Consider the following 16,943-nt stretch of genomic DNA (forward strand, 5'->3'; position numbering starts at 1 on the left):
AATTACTTCCTTCTATATGTCAACAGTGAATAACTGTAGCTCTAACTTGCCTTCTGCAAATGATCCAAGGTAAGCTACTCAGTGGATATTTAAATAACCAGCATTTAATGGAAGATACTGACACAGAAGAGATGTCAGCAAACTACGGTCTGTAGCCCAGAGCAAGCCCACCTCCTGATTTTGTACATAAAGTTTTCCTGGAACATGGCCATACGTACCCATTTAGGTATTATTTAAGGCTACTTCTGCAGTATGACAGCAGAGCTGAGTAGTTTCAATAAAGGTCATATGGTCTGCAAAGCCTAAAATATTGATCCTCTAGCTATTTACAGAAAAAGGTTGTCAATGCCTGGTACAGAAGCTAAGAATTGTGTTCTATAAGCTGTGCCTATGGAGTTCATGTTAGAGCAAGAGACTGTGATAGATTGCCAAGTAAAATATTTCATCAGTTTTCTGAATTTCTTCTAATACATGGCACTCTAGGAAGTAGTATACAGTAAACGTAATGTGCTAAAGCATTTCACTTACTTTCTATAAGGAACTTATATATTCTGACAGTTTCCTTAAAAAAGTGCTTTGAATCAAAATCAAGATATCTACTTATTTTAGGGAAAAAATTAGTTTCACCAGCTTCCACTTAAAAATAAACTTCAGATAAAAATTAAATATTGGTTTTAAAGGTGTTTAAGAAAGACTTCAATAATCATAATTACAAATTGTCTACTGGGTTTTATTCTGAAACCAAAAAAATGTGTCCTACCTTCATGAAATGTTCTAGTCTCCAGGGACTCAAATCTATCATCTGCAACACCTCCTACGAGGAAATCATCATCTTCCAGTTGTGGTTCTCTCGCTTGTCCATCCTCTTCTTGTTGCACATCGTCTCCTTGAATGATCACAATGAACAGAGTCACATGAGTCCACAACAAGGGCCCACAGACAACAGCCAACACAGACGCGTGAGCCGCTTCCGAAAGGCTGCCACATACCCACTCCTGCTGCCGGGCACTCGCTGCCCCTCGTCTGGGCCATGGCACAGGCTGTTGCCCACCCTGAAGCTCTGCTCTCACTCTCGTCGAGTGCTAGTCCACCTGAGGGTGGGAGGGGGGAAGGCCTTCTCTCACTAGAACATGAACTCACCAAGCACAGGGACCTCATATATTTTATTTACTATGTATGCCCAGCACTCAGGGCCATGCTTAACCATAGGAAATGCTCAGTAAGTATTTAAGGAATGAATAAATGAATTCGTAATTGTTAACGTATTTGCCTCTTCTATTATCACCAGGTTAGAGAGATCACCTTGTGACCTTGCACTGAGAATTGTCCTAAAACTCCACGTAACAATCTTAAATAACTCCATAAAATGTTCTATTGCGAAGAACAGCTAGCTACCTCTCTCCGCCGTGTGCTAGGTCATCTGCATGAGGTCAACTGTACTGTACTTTGCATCTAAAGGTTGCCGTGTGGAGCCTGTGACTTATGCAGAAATGCCCACTTTTCTCTTCTGAGACTAACTTTTATGATATACTAAGCTCTTCTGCTTCTTTTGTGTAGGTGTTGGATAGGCTACTTATCCCGCTGCAATATGGTTTAGCTTGTCATCTTGGTGTAAAAAGTGCTCCCAAGGTAACCTGACGTGGCTTCAAGCACAGTATGTCCTATACATAATACTCTAACCAAGCAACACAAGTGACTTGGCTGTGCTCACAGGGCAGTAAAATGGTTAGGAGTGTGGGGTCTCGAGTGTATGGCTCCAAATCCACACCAGCTGTGTGACCCCAGAGACGTTATGTAACTACTTTGTGCCAAGGACTTTTCTTCCATAAAAAGGAAATAGTAAGAGTACCTACTTATAGCGTTGTTGTGAGGATTAAGGCACTTGGAAAACTGCCCAGCCCATAACAAGCATTTAGGTGTTACTGCTCTTGTTGTGTTATTCTTATCATCATCATCACCACCATCATCATCATCGTAAGGATATTACTGTTTCTGCTGCTACTAAACTCTCCTCAAACACTGCAGGAAGCCTTCCTTCCCTCACCTTTAGTATGGAATAGCGACACTCTCCACTGCTACTGCACCATGTAAGCCCACTTATGGCCACGCTATTTATTTGTTTTCTGTCTTTCCAACACAGCCTGCTACATTGTTTCTCCTCGTTTCAGATTTTCTGCCAATCGGCAAACCAATCACCAATTCTAATTCCTCTCACTGATTTTATCATGCCCCCTTTTCCATATTCTTTTTCCTTACTCTTGTGTTATCCAGTGCAACTTTATGGTTTTCACATGAGCAGGATTTAGCTCTTGGCCACTGCCCGTTACTTAATGGAAAGTCCCTGTTTTCAGTAGGGAAACCAACCAAACATCATGCATTATCTGAGTCTCCCTTGCTCAATCAGTGACAGCCCGGTACGAGCAAAACAGTTCCCTGCAGGCCAACTACATCTGCGGCACTGCCAAGCCCTCTTCGGCCATTACAGTAACTCCAGGAAGTAGGTACTATTACCCCCCTTCGAAGGATGAGGAACTTGAGAAACTCGGCTAAAGCCCCACAGCGAGTGCACGGCAGCCACAGGCCCTGAAACACCGCGAGGAAGCACAGAAGGCCCTGGATAGAGAGTCTACTGCAGAGATGGTGGTCAGGGAGGCCATGTTTCATCGGGTAAGATGTGAAGACTGGAACACACACATACCAGCAAGAGATAATAACACGTACAAAGGCCCGAGGCAAACAGACTTGGCAATTATAAGGAAAAGAGAGGCATTTGGGCTGCAGAAAAGTGAGAGGAGGAAAAGAAAAAAACCAGGTCCACATAAGGCACATCAAACACCCAACTGGACACCGCTGCCACACTGCGGTCCAGATACGTGCTGGAGGCCAAGCTGGCAGGACCTGCCCGTGGGTCCCATAGGAGGCGAGAAGAGGAGAGAGAAAAATAAGGAAAACTCCCCGGTTTTTAGCTTAAGCTACTAAGTAGAGGGGAGACCAAGACCTAACATATAAAAGAGTGGAATAAAAGCAAAATTTTAGGGGGTTGGGGGGAGAGCTATGAAATGCAAAGGAATCAAGAATTCTGTTTAAGTGCATTTTGAGTCTGAGATACCCATAAAACATGCAAATGAAGATCAAGAGGCAGCTGGATAAACCAGGAGCTCAGAGGAGATAGGGCTGCAGATACATACTCAGAAGCAACACAGGTAACATTTAAAGCCATGGCCTCTGTGAATTTCTAAGTAAAGAACACAGTAAGTCCAAGAGGAAGGCTTGTGGCCAGAAACCCAGGCATGGTAGACTTGATTCGGCCCCCTTCTGTCTGGTTTCGTACACCCACCCACCCAAATGTCTACCATATCGTCCCACGTTTCTCTCTCCCCACCTTGGCTAAATTTGGTTCAACCAACCAACCTGACCCACTCAGATCACCAGTAGAGCCCCCCCAACTCCTCTCCCCGCCAGCACGCTCCCTCTGCTCATGTTTACACTGCAGAAAGAAGGCACAGCACTCCCTGGCGCCCTCCAATGGTTCCTATTCCTCTGTGAATCAAGTACAAACACCCTTTCCCAATCACTCTCCACCTAGGTACTCCATTGGCCAGTCACCCCGAACTACTCTTGGATCCTCTTTTCCTCTGGGCTTGCCCACGGGCCACGCCCTTTGCTCAGAACCCTCCCCGAACAACAACCACCTGGCAAAGCATGACGCCATCCTTCGGCTACTAAGTCAGAAAGTCACCTCTTCGGAGAAGGCTTTGGTAATGCCAAAGTCTATGCAAGGCCCACACAGCCATTACAGTTCACCGTTAAGGCACCGACCTCATCATACTGAAATCACTGACTTGTTCAGACTGCATCATCCTTGTGTTAGGTTAAAGTGAAAGAAAAGATGCAGGAAGGGAAGGCCTGTGCTTGCCGACAGAGGCAGACGCATGCTCAGGTGCAGTGGCTTTCCTGGCTGAGCAGAAGCCGGTAATGAAAGGACACAGGCTCTGAGACCGCGGAGAGCTGATGGTGAAAACCTACAGCTCAGCCGCAGCGGGTCTCCCCAGCACAGCACAGATGGAGCTGGATGGGTGCTTTACACGTAACTCCCAAACACCTAAGACTGGGTAAGACAGTTTAGCAGGCCTGCTAAAGCAGTTTCAATGATAGAGAGTCCCAGTTGTTTTTAAGAAATATACTTTTTTCATTTAGGACTCTCTCCAGCTCACACCAAACCATTAGGCGTATTAGGCTACCATGTGTTCTGCCTTCTTCGAAATCCCTTTGTGAGTCACATCTTGGGGTTATACTCTCTGCTTTTATCAAGGGATGTTTCAAGAAACAGTCTCATAAAATCTTAAAGCATGGGTTTCTAAAGTATCATTTAATATTCTCTGTACAGAACTACATATAAGAAATGCTTTAGATGTAAGAGCTGGGGAAATGTTTTATATTCTCTAAGTAGACAGCATGTTCATTTCCTCTCTGGTAACATAACCAACGTAATTAAAAGTTTCTCTTTTTGCTATGGTGACCACCCAAGCATGCAGCCAGGTTCAGCTGATCACAGCTTCCAGATAGCCCATTACAGCTTGCTTGGTTGTGTTCTATTTTCCTCTTCCCTGTTCTTGCCATCTGTTCTTAATGTATCATTGGTCTTAACTTGTTTATTCTCATTTATTCTAACCATTTCTTTATTAAATCTATGCGATAATTTCCTTAACAGTAAGGCAGCGTAAGATAAAACGAGTCTAGTGCTCTTTCAGAAATACTTGTCCTCCAATAATTTAAAAAAACACTCAATTATGATTTAAATTTAAAAATAATGTCTAAGTCACTTTATGTAATTAACCATTATTTGAGCAAGCAATGCATGAGAAAATGGATTTTAACTCATACCATGTTCTGTGTAGACTGTCTCATGGAGAAGGGGCTGAATTTGTTCTTCTACTTCATCTTCAATATTCCGAGGTCCTAAAATGATTACAAAACATAACTAAGTAGGAAAAAATCTAGATATTAATGAAGAACATGAAACATGACCTCCAGGTACACACATTCAAATGAATATATTTGGTTCATCAACTATGCTACCTTTTCATACCCGTTTGCCACTTTTTTTTAATATATGTTGGCAAACACAGTAAATATTTAAGATTGGTTTTATTTTATTTTTTTTTAAGATTTTATTTATTTGCGAGAGAGAGAATGAGAGACAGAGAGCATGAGAGGGAGGAGGGTCAGAGGGAGAAGCAGACTCCCTGCTGAGGGGGGAGCCCGATGTGGGACTCGATCCCGGGACTCCAGGATCATGACCTGAGCCGAAGGCAGTCGCTTAACCAACTGAGCCACCCAGGCGCCCAAGATTGGTTTTATTTTGACAGCAGATATAAATGTTTAGCAAACACCTCACAGAGCAAAATTACTTCAGTTTCTAATTAACAAAATTCACAATCATGATAGAATAAAGAAAAGGGGATGGGCAAAGCTTTCAGGAAGGGAAGTACTTGGAAATAAAGATGAAAATGTGGAAGATGAGGCCAACAGACATGAGAGCACCTGACAGGCCACTGTGTGAGGACTGAGAAGGTCAAAAGTTGAGGACAAGAATCCACATGATAACTGACAATCCCTTCGGCTTTGGAGAAGCCCGTCTGACAGTCAGATCCATAGATTCAAATGGATATAAATTACAAAAGTCAACACTATCAGTAATGACCTTCCGACAACACTGTGCTGCTTATATCGGATTACCGGGTTTGTTTAAACATCACACAACAAACAAGAAGCTATAATGACGTTGACACTACGATAAATTTTCTGTTTAACAAACATCCATGTTCAGTAAATTGAAGTAGCACTAGACTTAGTATCACCCATGTTGTCACATGAAATAATGCCAATGACATCAGTTAGTTATACTGACAAGTTAATCCTCGATGACAAAAACAGGGTAAGTTCATGTGAACTTCAGATAGGAAAAGAGTTTAAGAACCGGTTAGGCTAATCACATTACAAAACCATTCCTGAAGCACAAAAAGTGCCTTCTATTTTTATAGATGTTTGTATATCACAAACCATTTTTATATGTATTTGCATACAATTACAGAAGAGCCTGCCAATCTCTCTTCTTCCCTCCTCGGCTCTTATAATGCCCATGACAGCTTCCTAACCAATTCTTAGTTTTACAACTGCTGACAGCACCATCCACAGAGAATCTAATATTAGTAACTGGAGTGGATGGTACTCTGCTTCTCTGCTTAACCCTTTAATGGCTTCCTCGGCCCGAACAGAGGAAAAGAGGAAAATCTAAGCTCCTCAGAACAGAATAGAAGAGCTCCACAATCTAGCCCTCACATGCCTCTCCAGAATCACCTCCTACCAGCACTGGCTTTGAACTCGGTGAGTCCACCATGCTGTTTCACCTTTCCATGATTCTGTGATGTTCCTCCTTTCCTCTGGGAAGGATTAGGAGAGGCAGAAGCTAGATTGCAATGAGTTAAAAACTGAGTGGAAAATAAGGCAAAGAAAGCAACTGTAGATTCTTTTTTCAAAAATCTGGCTAGTACAGGGCTGGGGACTGGAGGGCAGATAGAAAGTACTGTAGGGACCAAGAGGGGGTTTACTTTATTGTTTTGTAATGAGAGGTATGTACCTGGGTTTGTAGGATAGATAGAGAAGAAAAAGAAGCCAAAAACCTAGATAAGAGAAAGGTTGAAAAGGCAACATTTAAACTAAACCAAACACTGCCAAGAAGTTGAAAAGGATAGGAGTTGAAAATAAACTAACAGATTTAGAAGGACAAGTTATCAGTTAAATGTAGAGCAGTATTAACAAAAATTTAAAAAGGAAAGCTGAAACGAATGGCACAACATTTCAGAGTAGGTATTAGCTTTGAAAAACAGTATTTTTTAAATTATAAATTTATTTAGTGCAAAGTAATATTTGAGATGCTAAATCCAAATACACATTTAATTGCAAAACGTTAAAAAAAAGTAGCTCTTTTGCTCGAGTTACGGTACTCTAAAGGATTGGGAAGGATTAAAATTAAATTCTAGGATTATGTTTTGAACAAATAAAAAAAATCAGAGCAGCATACTGATCTTAAAAGGGAGAAAAGAAAATCAAATATTATTCATAGAGTGACAAAATCAGCCCAGAGTACTTCAGTTGCTAGTAAATATGTAGTGTCATACCAAACCCTTCCAATAGGTGGCAAAATGAAACCAAATTTTGGAGAACGATTAGGTAAAGGGAAACCGTGCAGCAATTAAATAGTACTTTGCGATAAATACCACAGCACAAACAGGAAACGATAGTAATAGATTCGAATTTCATTTGCCAATTTATTCACAGATTTTAGGAGTTTTCCTTCTGTGGGTCACAGGCCCTTGGGTGACTATGGAGATCTCTGAATTCATCTATGAATTCATGTGGATGTACAAGAGGACTCCCACAGCATCAAGTGGGGGTCTGGAAAGTCTCTGATGGAGAAAGGAGACCCTCCTCTTAAAAAGACTGGGGGTCCAGTAGGCCTCCCCTGTTAGATCTTGGAACCGACCATGACAACACCAGGATACACTACGTGTCGAACTGTGCTTTCACTATAAGAAGTTCTGGAACTGGAATCCAGATACCTGCCATTTAGTTCATGATGTTCCTAACTGTGCCACCTCCTCTGTGCCTTTGATTCTTGATCCCCAAAATTAAAATTATCCTGTGTAAATTTTTACTAGAAAACATTAAGTTTACTCCAAAATCCCAGAAGAGAAGGAGAAAAAAAATACTTCATCTTCCGTAAACATCATGACACAAATTATGGGTAAAACATGATTCTGGAAATTGCAAACTAGAGAGCTGGCAGGACGAGGCACATCCAGTCAGAAGTCGAAGAGAGCTTACCTGAATCCTCGGGGACCTGCTCCTCCAGCCACGGGTATGGCTCAGCTTCTTCCGGTGGGACTGTTGGCTTTGAAGCAGATCTTTCTTTAAGGCCTGCATTTTTATTCACAAAGTTAACTCGAGTTTTTTCCTTTTTCTTTCTTTTTTTTTTTTGACATATTAAACCAGGAAAAACAATATTCTCGAACACTTCGTCAATAGTGCAAGTAATTCAGTTTCTCAGACTTCATACTCCATGAGAATGTAGAGATGCTTAAAAACTCAAGTAGGCAAACAGACTGCTCTGTAACTTCACGTGGGCCTTGACCATCTCTTTACCTAAGTTAACCTTTCACTTAAAAACAATAAAACAAAAATCCTTGCTTAAGCCTTCACAAATCTCTAAAATAGAGTCATGTCTGCACTTGCCAAAAGAAGTTCAATATCAATTCAAGCTCCTCGTGTTCAGAAGTGATTAATTGCTGCTTGAGCTCTGAATCCAGCAGTAAGACAACTAAGATACACTTGAATTTGTTATTTGTTTGCATGCCATATTTTGATTTGTATGTAATTACCTGTTCTTGAAAACTATAGTTAAAAATGAGAACAAATCATACATAACTATTTACAATCTTCTCAAGGTACCACTTACAATCATACTGTTCTATAAAGAGCTAAAAGACATGAAAACAAAGATATGTGTGTGTGTGTGTGTTTTTTTAACGTCTTAAGGAAAATAAAACATCAGGGTAAATGAACATGAAGGCTGATTTTAAAGTCAACACCAGTCTAAAATCTATTAGACTAAATGATTTCTTTGATATTCTATATGAAGAACATTAAAATACATCCTCAACTAAATACAACTCTTTAGAAAGTTAAATCAGGTCCCAGAGTCTGTCATTCCATTCACCAGCTCCTGGCTCTTCGTTACCCACAGTGAGAATCTTGTACCAACAACTGTTACTAGAGGAAGTGTGTCATGCATGTCAATGGCCTACAGTGGAAAGGTCAGTACAGAATTGAGGGGCATTTTTCTTCTCCTGAGCACTTCAGACCACTCTTAATGTACATATGCTATTGTAATCTGCAAAACTCTCCATGTCTTTTACTTCTTTTTGATTCCTTGTATTTTTCCTGACTCTTCCTTTCATTTTTCTCTCATTGGCAAAAACACACTCTCACCTTCTTCTCTCCAATTCTAAAGATAGTGAGACAGAGATACACAGGATTCTACCTCATCACTTATATTTGCTTCAGTTACTTATCTTCCACGCTATACTACCAAAACAAACACCAATGGATACAGCTGTGTTCTACTCCTAACAGTATAGTGACTTCTAACTATAATGTAGATTTTAAAGGGAATACACAAATAACCACGGATCCTCAATGTAGTTCAATTTCAGGGGGTGATGGGTAGAGGCGAAAGCCTTATTAATAAAAACCATTACATTTCAAATTCCGAATTCAGGACTGAAAACTCCCATGCTCTTTCCCATTTAAATGTCTCTCAATTGTTACTGGAACAGGTATGAAACAGGTATGAAACTATTCATTACTACGTTCTGCTGAATGAATAGGGTAAACCTTCCTAAACTGTGTCATTTATCTTTGTACTCTCAGCACCTCAGGAAATGCCTGGCATATAACAGGTGCCCAGTAAGCACCTGCTCAAGGGCTGAACATCCCCAATGGTGCGGCTACTCTGTTAGTTTCAATGGCTGCAGAGATCCTCTGTGGGACGAGGGCTCCTTGGCCGTACTAGAGAGGCTAAAGGCTGTAAAGGTAGGAAAGGGGACTCAGATCAGTTTCCTACTATTACCAAAGAGATTCCTATCTGTGCCCCGGCATCCACCACTACAGAGCCATGGGACTCATTTGCCTGGAGCAGTCCCAGGTTCTGTCCGTTGTGCTGCAATCATTATTTCTTCCTCAGAAATATCTCAGTTTGGATGAAAACCCACAGGGTCATTCTTCACTAATCCTCGATGCAGCAGGTTTTCAAATTGTGCTCCGTGGGTTCAATAAGCAGTGAAATATTTCCCCAACAAACAATAAAGATTTAAACTGCCTACAAATCCCATTCTTATTAAATTTCAGGAAGTTTCATTTGAAAACAATTCTCGATGTGAGAACTGTTTGAAAGCTGCTAGCATGCCAATATTTAGACATATGGTTCTCATAGTCAGCTTTCTCTATATCAACTGGAGTTGTCTCTAAAATTGAAATTGTAGAACCACAGGAGAAAGCAAAAGCATATAACAAGAGAAAATATTGAGCAGTTTTCTTTTCTGTCCAAAGTGGCAGTTGAATTGTAAATTTATTGATACTTGGTCACAGCTACTTTCCAGAGGTGAAATCAGCATAAAAGTAAACCATAATGTAAACTTCAAAAAAGCTGAGGATCACATTAACACATCTCCTTCCCTAGACCCCTATAAACTTCCTAAAATTAAAAAAAAAAAAAACACATTCTAGACTAATTCTTATTAGTTTGATAAGCCATATGGAAGAATTAGCCCTATAAGCTTTCATTCTGGTGTTTCGAGAAATTACGTTGCCATCCAAGTCTATTTTGATCCGTGAATAAGTGTTTCTCAGGAAGTAGTGGTAAATCCAGGTCTCATATAAAATTTTAAGGCAAAAGTAAAAACTAAACAAAATAAAAATACATATAAGGTCAAGCAGTAATCAAAGGAAAGGTTTTCAAATTGGATTTATGAGATACAAATGGCAAGGATGTAGCCCTGAAATAAATATTCAAAATTACATTATGAAATGAATGTCATCACTTTTGATGTTCCTAGGGTTGCATACAACAAAACACCAACTCACACTAGCTCAAGTGAAAAAGAAACTTATTGTCTAATCTCACAAGGAGTGCAGAGACAGGTGGGCTTGCTCTCAGCACTAGCTTCACCCTCACGCTGGCCATTGGGGATCCCCTAGCTGCAAGCTCCTCTTTTGGACTAGAGGATGTCCAGAAGCAAAGAACCACCTCCTGCTTTGCTTCTCTTAGGACTTGAGGAAATCTTAGCTGGAAGCAGAAGCTTCCAGCAGTCTTCTCTTTCAGCTTTAACAGTCAAAACCAGAACCCATTTCCATTTCTAAGCTGGCAAAGGGAACAGGATAACCATAATGCCTGAAAGTAATTATCTAGGGTTGAATGAAAGTTGCAAGTCAACCACAACAGCTCCTGCATGATTTGAAAAATCAATTAATTGCCTTAAAGCATACCTTGTTTTTAGTTCTTCAGGGGCATCAGAAAAATTAGGAAATTAAAAAAAAAATGTCTGTATTTAATAAATATATGATTTTTCTTACAATTTTAATTAAAAATGGAAGAAGTTATAAAGTAAATGATGTGAGCACTTTAAGTAAACCATTCATAGCAAACTTGAGTATCTGACAGTTACCTTAATCCAGTATTAGCTTACTTCTTTCACTGCTACCCTACTATACCTGAGAGCAATGGGAAATAAATGCATTTTCTTCCTATCTGTATGTAGCAGTTTAAAACTTAACTAAATTGCATATGGTATTCATTCACTCAGCAACTATTTAGCACCTACTAATGCAAGGCACTGTTTTACAGAAAATGAACACTGAAAAGCCCTACTTCTCATAGGGAGGACAGAATTTTTAAAAATAAGAAACCTGAAATATTTAAAGTATATTGAATGGGGAAGATATGGGACAGGGAGTGCCAGGCCATCAGGGAAAGAGGAGAGGCTATCTACGGTGAATTGATGAGGAAAGGTCTCATTGATAAAATGTAAACAGATTCCTGAAGGAAACCAGGGATGTGGCCCTGTGACTTGGGCTGGGGAAGAATGTTCCAGGGAGGCTCTGGACCAGCAAGTACAAATTCCTCAGCTGATCTGGGGTGAGGGGGAGAACAAAGTGCTGGGAGCGAGGAAGAGCCACGTGGCCAATGCAGCTAGAGAAAAGGAGCAAGGGCATGAGAATCAGAAAGGTCCTGGGGTCACCTGATCATGGAGCTATTCATTCTGACTGAAAATAAAGGATTCATTTTTCCTAAGAGTTCTATACAAACCAGTTCCTTGACAAAATCTGGGAACATAAGAATGGCAAATAGGACTTCATAGACTAAGCCCATAAAAGCTAAGACATTTTTAAAAACTGGTTTATCAATTTTTGGCTTACTGACTCAGTAGTGTAGAGATTGAAAATTTTGATCTTTTTTTTTTTTTTAAGATTTTATTTATTTATTTATTTGACAGAGAGAGACAGAGCGAGAGAGGGAACACAGGCAAGGGGAGTGGTAGAGGGAGAAGCAGGCTTCCTGCCGAGCAGGGAGCCCGATGCGGGACTTGATCCCAGGACCGTGGAATCATGACCTGAGCCGAAGGCAGACGCTTAACGACTGAGCCACCCATCTTATCTACCCAGGTTACTCCAGCTGCTGTGATTCAAAGGGGAAGAGCTCAGGACTGCTACTGCTTCCAAATGCAAGTAGTCTAACAGTATAAATCAATATACCCCAAGAATAACCCTAATAGCTACATGATCTTGAGAAATATTCTGGAAAATCAATAAACCAGAAAGACGCACATACTGATTGACCATGCTAATCGTCGTTGTGGCTCCTTGCTTGTATAATCAGCCAATACAGATCTTAGCAGGTATCCCAACTGCAGCCCTGTCAAAATTCTGCCAGAAACTAAAAGAGCTGCCCCATGATACACAATAAGAGCCATTCCAGATTCAAAGCATCTTCACATGACCCAAGATCAACAGACAGACTGCAGGAAGAGGATGACCTAAATCTCAAAAGAATAAAACTGCCAAAAGGGTTCCTAAGAGCTTGGGTTTCAGGACCCCTGAAGGGTCTCCACCAAGACTGGAACGCGGTGGGCTCGCTTGAACATCTGCAACACGAGACGGTGTACAGGAGCTCAGGTTCATGAACCAAGAGGGCTGCCACTGAATTCCATCTGAATCCCATCTTGAGTGCATTACCACTGATTCAGCTTGGCTTTCCATAAGCATGGAACGGGGATAAAACTCTCGCCTTAGAAGGGTTTCAAGAATTAAATGAGAGAATTTAAACCCAGCAAATATACACCCATGTTTTCCCCACAAATTAATTTTTCCCTTCGTTTCTTCTGAAAGAGCCGAATTTACCACCTTCCCTGCACACATACAACATGAACACGGCAATCGGCAACGTCCAAGGTGGTTAAAGCATCCTGCAATTACTGCAGAAACTTGGTCTTTCTTAAAAAAAAAAAAAAAAATTCTTTTTTTCTTTTTAATATTACTCAATAGCATATACATATCTGAAATATTTTTTACACGATCTGCTTTATGTGTTCATCATTCAATAAACATATATTGAATGCCTATTATTCTCAGCTTTCGTGATAGGTGCTGGACATAAATCACAGTCCAGTAGGAAAGCAAAATCCAGCAGTGAAGCAAAGTGATGAGCGTGATAATCAGGAGACACACAGTCCCCCAGCCTGGGAGGATCAGAGAGAACATCAGTGGAGACGTGATGAGTCAGCTGGCTCCTCAGCAGCGGTGGAACACGGCCCACCAAGTGGGCAGCTGGCTCCGGTTCATTATTTTCTTCCTCAACCCCTTGTTTATTTCCTAACATTTCACTAGAGACTGCAGTCACCTTGTCACTTGTATCCCCATGCCTAGCACAGCCCGGTATGCTGCAGGCACTCAGAATATTTGTTGAATGGATCCATACATGCAAAATAGAGATGACAAAGCACATGGGTATTTACCAAAAGTAACAAAAGCCTTACGTATACGTCTTCCTAAGCTTTAAGTATATGTCTTCCTCTCATCTCCTAGGATGCAAGAGAAGTAATGTTTGAGGCAAGGAAGAAATAAATGACGGAACTCTAGGATGCACAGATGCTAATGTAGAGTGATAAATACACATAAAGTGAAATCAAATGAGGTGTGAAATGAGAACAAAGAGGAGGAAGATAGAGGACTTCCTGCTTTGTAGGGCTTACAAGATGGAAGCTTTTGTGAAAATTGGTTTCTATATAAAAATGATATCCAAACCGGTAATAAACATCTAAGGCATGTGGTTTTGTCTTCAGGCAAACAGAGGAGGAAGGACAGGAGGCTGATGACTGTTACTGGGGATCTTTTCAGATTACTCCCAAACAAGATTTCCATGAGAATAACACTTAGAGATCTGCGACATACAACCCACCCTTCCGTTTCCTAAGAATGAAAACTTTCTCTTTAGCTAGAACAGGGGGGAAATGAACAATGTGCCAGCTCTTTATGCAGGTCCAATACCAGCTAGATCCCACAGCCACATGAAGGAAAGGTATTATCTTCAATTTACAAATGAGGAAAACCGGCATTTCCAAGATGCAATTAATAGTGAAATAATCCAAGTTATCAATCTGGAGAATTGTTACCAATGGAGAATTATTCCAGGAGATGGAATAGTGGAGAACAGAGGAGAAAGGAACCAAAGCCAGGAGCTTTGGCCCAAGTCACCAGACCCATTTCATAGAAAATGATACTACAGTTAAAACATTTAAAATCTAAAAAATCACTCTTGTGTACTACTTTTATCTGGTTTTTTTCCCAATGGAAGTATGTATTGGGAGTCCTTATTATCCAAATAATCATTATTAAAACCTCTGAAGGTACAGAGTTGTATGACTAAGCAGGTCATAACAGTATAAAATACTTTCTATGAACCAATTACTTATAGAATGAATCCTCCTGGGTTAACTCAAGCATTCATGCTGATGAATTTATGTCAATTTATCTATCAGTCTCTCCCTTATCGTGAAATGTTGATAAGACCGTTTATACACAATGCAAATCACCCACAAAATAAAACCAAAAATCTTGTAAAAAAAAGTAGTAATAAGATTTCAAAAAGGTGATTAGTAATGATGTTAGCAATAACTAAAATTCACACACAAAGCCCTTAACGAATGAAACAGACATTGCGCATCACAACAAATGAAGGAAGAGATGATATAGTTCTTCAAAAAAAGTAATCTAAATATTAAAGGATAAAAAAGATTCTTGGAAAAATTGATAGGCTCCCAAATATTTTTGTAAAACTGACTATCTTTATCTTTACAGTGACCGTGCCACTCACGTGAAATACTATCCTACAAAACTTAAAGAAAATTAGGCCAGTAATGTCATTTTTCAAAACCTGATGTATCATCTCACAGTGTAATTGAAAGAACAATTTTGTTTGTGATATGACAAACCTACTTTCTTAGTATTTCGCTTTCACTTTTCAGGACTTCTTCTGACTCCCAACTACTTTGTATTAGGAAATTTTTGTCCCTGTTTTTAGATGACTTTTTAAAAAGGGTAATAACCTTTCTGGTTTTAATTATCCTTAGATAACAATATGAAGCAGCAGGAAATAGAAATAACTACGCTCCGAATCAAAAGGTGAGTACAAGTCAGAATACAAGCACAGTTTTAAATCCATTAATCATAAGCAAAGTTTCTCCCACACAAAGTTTTTAGTTGAATAGTAAGTGCCAATGCAATTAGATGAAGTGTGACCTCAGCTTCAATAAATTCAGCTGAAGCCTTTATTTACTGAAGAAAAGGGAAGGAAAGAAAAAAGGAGGAAAAAAAATAAATCCATTCCCAGTTCATAAGAACTCTTGTAATATATTTAAATGCTTTTAGTAGAGATGTTTCAATTTAATTCTTGAGCTGATATTCAAAGGAAAACTATGACAGAAGTAAAATATTTCCAAGCGCTTTACCAAATGGCAATAGATAATGTGAATGTGCTTATGCTGATGAGGTTATCCTAAGATTTTTTTCCCCTCTTTTTCTTAGAATTTAGCATTTATATACTTTATCCCACATCACTTCTGTCTCTTAAAAACCAATGGAGAAATTATTAGAATGCCCTCGGTAAATGCAAATATAATTATCAGCCCTTCTCCAAGAAAGAAAAAAAAATCTGTAGAAAAAAATAACACTTAAAATTTGGTACATGAATTAAAAAATCAATCCATTTATCTTAGTGGCAAGATCTACCATCAGGATATATTTTTAAGATGTTGTAACTTCTATGTGTGTGGTGAGTAAATGTTTTGCTTCTTGTTCTGGTCAGTGCTCAGCTGGAGCCTCCCTCTTCTCCTCCCAGAAGCCCTCCTCCCTGCAGGAAAAATTTCATATGGTTTAGCGGGACCCATTCCAGCCCCCGCCCAAAGCGCCGTGCACAGAAGCCAGGCCGGGAAGACTAACCCATCCCCACTACAGGACTGGTCACAAATGGTCACCAGGCCTACCCAGTGCCGTTGCAATTCTCCCAGAGCCGTTCTAGAAAACTGGCTCTTTGCACTAGGATTGCTCAGATAGAAAGATCCGTCTGGGGCTTGTTGAGTGCCATCTTCTTCATCAAGTGGTAGCAACTCCACATAGAATAAAAAGTCAAGGAAAAGCATCAGCAGAGCCAAGACTTGAGATGAGAAGTAGGAAGAAACCCAGCTCCGATGACAGGTCTGGGCTTGGGATCTATCCACCCGAAGCTGGTGCCCCTGTGTCTGCCAACCAAATGAGCCATAACATTCCCGGTGTGGTTTACAATGTCCCGGTGATCTATACAACAAAACCCTGACTAATCGACACAGGAAACCCCAAGTGAACACATGTTACAATTTCTTTGGGCCATAGTTTTTGAACAAGAAAATAATAGGATTGGATTAGCTAGATTGGCTATTATTCTCCAGGATTTCCCGCTGGCTATAAAATTCTGTCAGTTGGCACTTTTGTCAACTAAATGTCCTGCTTGATTTTAAGCAGGACAGGTGACAGCACGTAAGAAAATGGTGCACAATACTTTTAGAGACACTGGCGCTTAATGCTTATTCATTTCTGACTTGAAATATTTTCAATTAGGCCAAATTCTCTGTTTTTAAGCTCTTAGCAGAGAAAGTTGAAGAATTATTATTTTTTTAAGATTTATTTATTTATTTGAGAGAGAGCACAGTGGGGAGGGGCAGAGAGAAAGGGAGAAAGAATCCCAAGCAGACACTGCTGAGTGTGGAGCCTGACATGGGGCTCAATCTCACGTC

General features: G+C 40.2%; 1 protein-coding gene across 1 annotated transcript in view; it reads right to left on the reverse strand.

The window, feature by feature from the left end:
* ASPH (aspartate beta-hydroxylase) overlaps positions 1-16,943 on the reverse strand; it is a 220,427-nt gene that overhangs the window by 157,114 nt on the left and 46,370 nt on the right. Inside the window, exons 4-6 of the mRNA XM_044914635.1 lie at positions 7,888-7,980; positions 4,885-4,959; positions 761-886 (exon numbers count right to left, since the gene is read on the reverse strand). Coding sequence (XP_044770570.1) covers positions 761-886; positions 4,885-4,959; positions 7,888-7,980 — 294 coding nt within the window. The remainder of the gene's footprint in view (positions 1-760; positions 887-4,884; positions 4,960-7,887; positions 7,981-16,943) is intronic.

Source organism: Neomonachus schauinslandi, chromosome 4 (assembly GCF_002201575.2).
Source record: "Neomonachus schauinslandi chromosome 4, ASM220157v2, whole genome shotgun sequence".
NCBI classification, from domain to species: domain Eukaryota; kingdom Metazoa; phylum Chordata; class Mammalia; order Carnivora; family Phocidae; genus Neomonachus; species Neomonachus schauinslandi.